The sequence below is a fragment of the Dermacentor variabilis genome, chromosome 11 (genome assembly GCF_050947875.1).
Source record: "Dermacentor variabilis isolate Ectoservices chromosome 11, ASM5094787v1, whole genome shotgun sequence".
Lineage (NCBI taxonomy): Eukaryota > Metazoa > Arthropoda > Arachnida > Ixodida > Ixodidae > Dermacentor > Dermacentor variabilis.
This window is the reverse complement of record NC_134578.1, coordinates 37,222,100-37,229,631: the sequence shown is the minus strand read 5'-3', so window position 1 is coordinate 37,229,631 and position 7,532 is coordinate 37,222,100. Positions and strand designations below refer to the sequence as shown.

Below are 7,532 nucleotides of genomic sequence, written 5' to 3'. Positions count from 1 at the left end.
TTTCGCTGTAATTACTAAGAAATTGCGTTGCTTCAAACAAACTTCTAGTCATAATGCAATGAGGCCTGAGGGAGCAAGCATAATTTAAATAAGAACTCAGGAATGTATTGTTTTCGTATTTGTCCTCATAATTCAAAAACTGTGAGTATAACATGCCGATAATCTTTCGTAGTCTTTTTTTTTAATTAAAGCCTAGCCAGACATCATCAAGCAACGAGTGGCACTGCTACAGCTGGCCTGACTAAGGAGAGGCCGTGAAACCTGCAGTGCTTGGGACTTGTGCTGCAGCACGTATTCGACTGCAGTAAGAGATCACCAGCGACTAGGAGTGTATTCGACCAGCGGGCGGTCTGGAGGATCGTCCCGCGGCGTATGATTTTCTTTTTCCTATCTCCAGGGAGTCGGTGCTACTGTAAAAGCTATAGATATCACTCTTGATAGCAGGCTCTCTGTCTGTCCTGCGATACACACCATTCCCTTATCTCATCCAAACAACCGACCTAAGCGCTATTCTTTCTAAATAAAGGTTTTGTGAGCGCCATTTAGAGGAGTACCGCTAACACACGCAGCGGGAATGCTCAACCACCTGTCAGCGCCCTGTAAGAGATTATCGCGACCTTGACGTTCCAACCGACAATGTTGAGATGCGTGGTCCATGCAGACACCCAATAAGTGTTGTCTTCTTTTCAACACAATATTACATGGTTGTCATTTAAACAGAAAGGCTTATGTTTGCGTTCTAGGTTCAGTTTCATTCTCCCGCTTAAGTTTTCAGCATTTTCCACCTAATTTGCATACATCAGAACCACATTCGTAATGTTCGGGTGAAGGTTAATCTTAGTCGTAATTATTTATATCTGACGAAAATAATTCAATGGGCGGGTAGCTTACGGTTTTATCTTTTGTTCTCATTGCTGTGGCGCTCCAGAAAATACCGCACAGTCACGTGTGATATGAACCTTAAAGCTCGAGTTTCGACTGTTCGAGTAAGTGTGCCGTCAGATTGCGTTCTTGGCACGCGAATATCGAAACTAAACAAGAGTACTAGCTATTTTCTCCCTGCATCGGTGTTCCGTGCAGCATAGAGTTTTACACAGTAATTTCTAGACGGAACTCTGGGGCTGCAATCTTTAAGCCACAATTCTTTTGGTGGCTGAAACTGCAGCTTATGTAACCGTAAGATTTTCCGGGAAACGCTGGCGGCGAACGCTATGTACGAAGGGAAGCTCTCTGGTAGAAACGCGGCCTCTTGCTTGGGTCAAACTCCTGTTATTGTTTCGCACTTTTAATATTTCAGTCTGAGAAGGACTAACATAAAGAATATGTGCTGTCAGTGTTTTTTTTATTACATTCGTCCCTGGGCTGCCATTCTGAAAAGTCTGATGAATAAGTTTTAACGAATGAAAGGCAAGGTATGAGCAACATTGGTGGTAGAAGTGTGGTTGGGTATGCATGGTTCGGAATTTCGCTCGACATTCTTTTTGCCGTCGGATTTTCATCTTCGACGCCGGAGTTTGTGCGACACAGGGTCCTTAATGCTATAGCGTTAATATGCAGAACGCAAGCGTCACCAGCTGGAATGGCCACCAGAAGCTCTCCGCACTTGACACTCACGAACAATTCCTACAGCGTCTGCAGCTATTCGCGCACTTTTTAGGGCGTTTTATGTCTAATCGCCACGCAACTCGATGTCTTGTCTCCTGGCCCACCACATTTTTGTCTATTCTTTTCTAATGTATAATTCTCAGCAGCTGCAAGTTACATTTTTAGTTTAATATGTATTGACTTATTCCTCGCTGTCATATTAAGTTAAGAGAGAGGTGGTGTCTTTATTGAAAACTGGATGTAGTTGCCTGGCAGACTTACCGGCATTCCCAACTCCATTGAATTCCGCCATATTCTCAATTCCACTTTCTTGAAATTTTTTGTTGGCTCCCTTTGGCTACCGCTGAATTTGCGTGATTTCCTTTGGATGCCACCCATGATTTTGTACCTGATACGCCGTCGACCACACCTTGAGCTACACAGAGCCGTTAGACTTTGCACCAACGCCGCGGCTTTGTTATGCGCTGTGAAGACGGCCTTCAGTAACTTTGATAGGCAGTGCGCCTGCTTCCTTTCGCAAGTTCGGGGCTTTTAGCGCGTTTGCGACATTTTTCGTGAATAGCATGCTAGACGATTCACCAGGCAAGCTTCGATGCTGTGAGAAATGGGTTGATTCGTTTCACTCTTCAATAGCCGACTTCTTACTTCTCTTTTCCCGCTTTGCCGCATTACGCCCTTCGAAACTGAAGAAGACACAAGTTCATGACATTCTAGCTATCATACATGTTCGCCTCCAAACGCGAATTCGGATAAGCTACCGTGCATGCAACTGCAGGAATTGCTCATTTTGTGTGCAAAAACGTAAAAGAAGGTGCAATATTTTCATTTCCTGAAAATCCCTTTTGCTGAAATATTGTCTGCCGTATACATTCATATTGTGCTTAATAAGTATAACAGCAGGTGCAGACCTCGTCAAGGGTTTGCTGCTGTTTGTACGCGTGCCTTCAATGTCTCCGAAACCGAAACATCCAACGTGAATGTTCGTGCCCCCCCACCCCTTCTTTGTCATACACCGACTAAAGTTCTGAAACTAAACAGAACACATACATCACCTGAAATCTTGTGGTCGTTTCTTGGTGGAAGGTACAAAAGTACTCATCGTATTCAATGAAGCAACCTTCGCACAGACAATGACCGCATCTTAGTGTGGCCCATTTCAGCGCGCAGAAGCCACAGTTTATGCATTGTTCGAGGCGTGAGGCGCTCCCTGCGTACAACTTGCACGGAACTTGATGGCCATTTAACAGTTCCACTTTGATGTGAAGGCTGCAGTCAGAGAAAAAAGTAAAAAAAATATTAATAAGCTCAGCAGCTTCAAACAATCACGAACATAAGCTTTATCACGTATGTGAGCGGAAAAGCTACCATATCAGCAGCACCCGTTATGATAAGCTGTATACTTGTCGCTGTATACTTGTACTACTCTTGAATAAAATTTCTTTTTACTCGATGTGCCAGCTAACGTTTTTCAAGCTGTTGAAAAGTCTTGGTTCAATATCCGCTTATGAACTTTATGATGCGTAGTCATTAGTCTGCTTTTGACACCGGTATTATTCTGTATACTAAATGTATAGTAAAATATAGAAAGCATATTATTTCGAGAATTATCTTATTCTTTTAATTATCGCCGTCAAATATATAATGCTTATTGTTAGTGCACCGTAAAACATCCCATTCAGCAGTCTTACACGTGCTATGTCCCGCCTAATTACGTTTCTCTTACTTTGCTCGTAGCGAGTGAAGTAAGAAATGTGATGCGTGATCACGTTACCACACTCTGCGGCACCACTCAGCCTAGAAGTGACTTGAAGTAACTCCGGCTGGTCACTGCGTAGGCTGCTTGCGATTTCAAAACAGCGCAAACGACGGGAGACCAGGGAGGAGGAGGAGAGTTTAATGACGAAAGAGGAGGAGAGGTCGACCTGGAGAGCGTGTCTCTAGCCTGCTACTCCAGTGGGGATAGGGGAAGTGGGAAATACAGGGAAACGTAGGTGGCGGCTCATTATGTTATGGCACAATGAGCTACTATATGCCGTAGCAACGTAGCAATGAGCTACGTTGTCCAATACGCGGATGCGCACTGTAGACGCAATACACGCTAGAGCAAACTTGTCCACACGGAAAGTTATTGCGCAAAAACATTTCACGCTGTTTGCACGTCTCACAGGTTCTAGAGGCGATCGTCTAAACCAGTCTCACGTAGAAAATAAAAGAGTGACTTTATGGCCCGATGGCCATTATCAACTCTTCTCCACGCGCCTAAAAGTTTTTCTTCCCAAAAGGGGCGGGAGTCCAAGCAGTCAACACTAGACTGAAGTGTTCTTCGTTCGGCCACATGTTGAGGGCACACGCAAAGTATTTTTCTCGGGAGTGTGACAGATGGTAGAGTCAATTCGGTCCCGTGCCTGTCCAATCTTGTGAAGGTATCGGCTAGTGTACGCCACACCCTCCGTAGTCGATGGATGAGTGTTTCCTGGCCTCCCGCCGTTTGCGCTGTTCAAAAAATCTCGAGTTCGAGAGCATGCTGTACCAACTCGGCCACGCTTTCACTTCAGTAGCGTATAGACTGCGATGTTCACGAGGGAACCCGAGTTCACTGCAAGCCAACACCGACACCGACAGCTCGCCACTTCCACAGATGGCTTCTTAGTCAGGCAATCAGCTGAGTTACTCAAAATATAGTTGCGCAAGAGCAAGCGTGGGGCAACCTATTGGATGGGATGTTTAGAGGAAATATAACAGGTTCGCTGCGAGAAGTCGCACCATAATTCGAAATTGAGAATTTTATTTAATGATATTTTATAATTAGCCATTAGGGCACGAAGGCTTTCCAGATTGTAAAAAGAACGCATGACTGAACACAGTTGGTCACAAGAACGCATGTTGTACCTGCACTTTTCTTTTCCCTAATCTCATAGCTAAGGTTATCTGGGGTGCCCCTTGATAACAGCGCCGTATACTGCCCGTCCCATATATAAGCACAGCTAAAGCCACCGTCTTCTTCACTATCTCTACAATTGGAAGTAACTACCCGTTCAAGGAGTCCTGTGGGCTTGTTGCTTCTGGTGCGGGATAGCTGAAAAAGAACAAAAAACACACTTTAAGCTACAGAAAACCGAGACATATATACTCTTCGTGGTGAAATAGACATTATAAGCGTGTGGTTTGTATGCATCCTTTCGTGATAACTCAGCGCTTATGTGCAAGCCATGCGCTAGAATTTAAGCTTACGTTTCTTTAGTTTCTAACTTAATCTTTAGCATAGGGCTCGAGTGCAGTCTCGCACCCCAATGCATCGCGTGATTACATTATCGTTCTAGTATAAGAAGATGCAAATATGCTTAATATAAAAACACTTAAACACTTAATATATGCATGTCTAGGCTATCTAAATTCACAGCACCTCAGGATATTTGGGTACTGAGGTTTTAATTCATTTTCAAAACAAGAAATGCTGACAGCTTCTGGAAGAAAGTACCCTATATAAGCAACTGTTTTGAACTCAAAGGCAGCGCCTCTGACTATGTTTAAATTCCTACTCCTCAATACAACGACCGCTCAACAAGCTCTCGCGTCAAATGAGAGCTTGCGTGGAGACAAGTTTTCCTAATCGCATTGATCGAAGGATCAGTTCCGCTAAAATTCCATAAAAGTTCGTGCACGTTAACTCTTTGGGGGATTGAAATGGATGTGAGCACCCCGCAATAATTTAGTCACGAAACTGTTTTAAATTAAATTATACAAAAGCGCATCACAATAACCTCTCTTTCCTGAATGAGAAGAAGCAGGAGATTTTGGAAACGATTATTCATCGCGAAGACAAAGCGGTACTACAGATATTTGAACTGAATCATAGGTTTGCAGCCAAAAACTGCAATTTGTAGACCCAAAGGCGCCATAAAAAATCCATAAATAATGCTTCTAAAACCTTTACACAATTTGCGAACTGAATTTTTGCCTGTGATTTAAAACAACCACATTAAACTTCTCAGTCCAGTTTCAGAGCCACCTATACTTACAGGCACAAAGATTTGTACCTTTCTTATTTATTATGATGAGCTTCACAATGCTTCAGCTTTGAAATGCTGGGCCAGTCAGTGTTAGCGAAGAATGTAGAACAGTTGCGTAATCAGTTTTCTACCCACAGCAGGCTCAAGTAACAAGATACGTGAAATACAACTCTTCTGCAGTAGGCTATGTGAAGTGTTCAGGAGAAGATAGGTAGAATCGCGGCACTAAAGACAACCAAGAGGGTATACTGGAGAGAAGGATAATAAAGTGGTGAAATAGTAGCATCATGCTGTATATGTATCCTACATACACAAATACGCGATTGGCAAATTATATGGCAATCTTTATGACAGTGTATTTTCACCCCGATAGTAAATATATCTTGATGACAAAGGGGAGATAAACAGGACATAGTGATATCTCTTTGCCATTGTCTGCGACTCTCGCTTGTTGCCTCGCGTTTCAATATGCAGGGTGTCTCACGTAACCTATGCCAAAATTATATATATATATATGTGTGTGTGTGTGTGTGTGTGTGTGTGTGTGTGTGTGTGTGTGTGTATGTGTTTGTGTGTGTGTGTGTGCGCGCGCGCGTGTGTGTGTGTGTGTGTGTGTGTGTGTGTGTGTGTGTGTGTGTGTGTGTGTGTGTGTGTGTGTGTGTGTGTGTGTGTGTGTGTGTGTGTGTGTGTGTGTGTGTGTGTGTGTGTGTGTGTGTGTGTGTGTGTGTACTGTGTGCATGGAGGTACTGATGTGTGCATATAGTCGTGTAATTTTTTCACGAGGTTTTCAGGTTTCATAACAAAGGGTGTCTTTTTTTAACTGCACCGACATTTTTAAATGATTCCCTATTGCAGATCGCACAATTTTCACTCTTTAAGTAAACTACTCGATGAGGCAGCCATCACTTCTGTGCGCAATCGAAATGTTCAACTGAATAATTAACGTACCTGCACTAAATACCTTCTTAATTAAGATACGCCACATATTTCAACCTACGAACTGTAGCCGCTGAGTTCCCACGGAGTATCCACTTGGAGTGAATTCTCAGGACAGCACCAGTTCCGACATATTAACTGTCAAAGCCTCCATCGAAATGCATTGGTGTTCCAGTTACTTTTGTGCTTGGATGCATATAACAGTGGCTCTTTGCATAGCAAACAAAAGAAACGCGTATAGCCTGAATTCTGCAAACTTAACAGAACTCGCCCAAAAATTGAAAGTTCTAACTGATCTTGCATCCGCACTCATTTTTATTACTATTATTATTATATGATATTATTATTATTCTGAAGGCGCAGTTAATGTGGTGAGTGTACATTTTCGCTACAAAAATACTTGGCAGCTAAATGTCACCTCAGATAAAACTACGCAGTGGCTAACGACAACCTCAAGCTCGTAGAATAAGATAAACAAAGCCACGAACCTACGGGGAGCCCGAGACATCTTGCAGCCGCGTCAAGGGAGCAGGCAACTGCACCGGAAAGCCGCTCTGATAAGCCGACGTTGCTTTCTACGTGCCGTGCGCACATGCTCGATATCGTGGCAGAGCCGCATTTTTGCGATTTTGCAGCCGCGGTTGCGCATCTGAGCGGGCGATCGGCACGCCACCCTTCCCGCGCGGCGAACCCGCATATTGTCTCCGTTATCAGCCTATTTTCTCCCCCTTTAGCACAGAGCAAGTTAGGTGGGGGCGATGACTTGCCCACCTCCCAATGCATCTGGCGGCGGCGCGCCAAGCTCAGCAATTGGTTTTTCTATACCGCTGACATCCTGTTTTCGGCGCGCTTTCTCCCCTTTCTGTTAATGCTATTGGCAGTTGTTGGGACCTTACCCCAGTTTGCGGCACGTCTCCATCTCTCGATGTATCGATGTCCGCGCCTAACCTCTTTCTCACGAACTCGTGTCGTTAGGTGGTT

General features: G+C 44.0%; 1 protein-coding gene across 1 annotated transcript in view; it reads right to left on the bottom strand.

The window, feature by feature from the left end:
- LOC142563563 (uncharacterized) overlaps positions 1 to 7,208 on the bottom strand; it is a 57,259-nt gene extending 50,051 nt beyond the window's left edge. Inside the window, exons 1-2 of the mRNA XM_075674147.1 lie at positions 7,040 to 7,208; positions 4,637 to 4,681 (exon numbers count right to left, since the gene is read on the bottom strand). Of these exons, the coding sequence (XP_075530262.1) occupies positions 4,637 to 4,681; positions 7,040 to 7,059 (65 nt within the window). The 5' untranslated portion in view covers positions 7,060 to 7,208. The remainder of the gene's footprint in view (positions 1 to 4,636; positions 4,682 to 7,039) is intronic.
- Between the last annotated feature and the right edge of the window lie 324 nt (positions 7,209 to 7,532).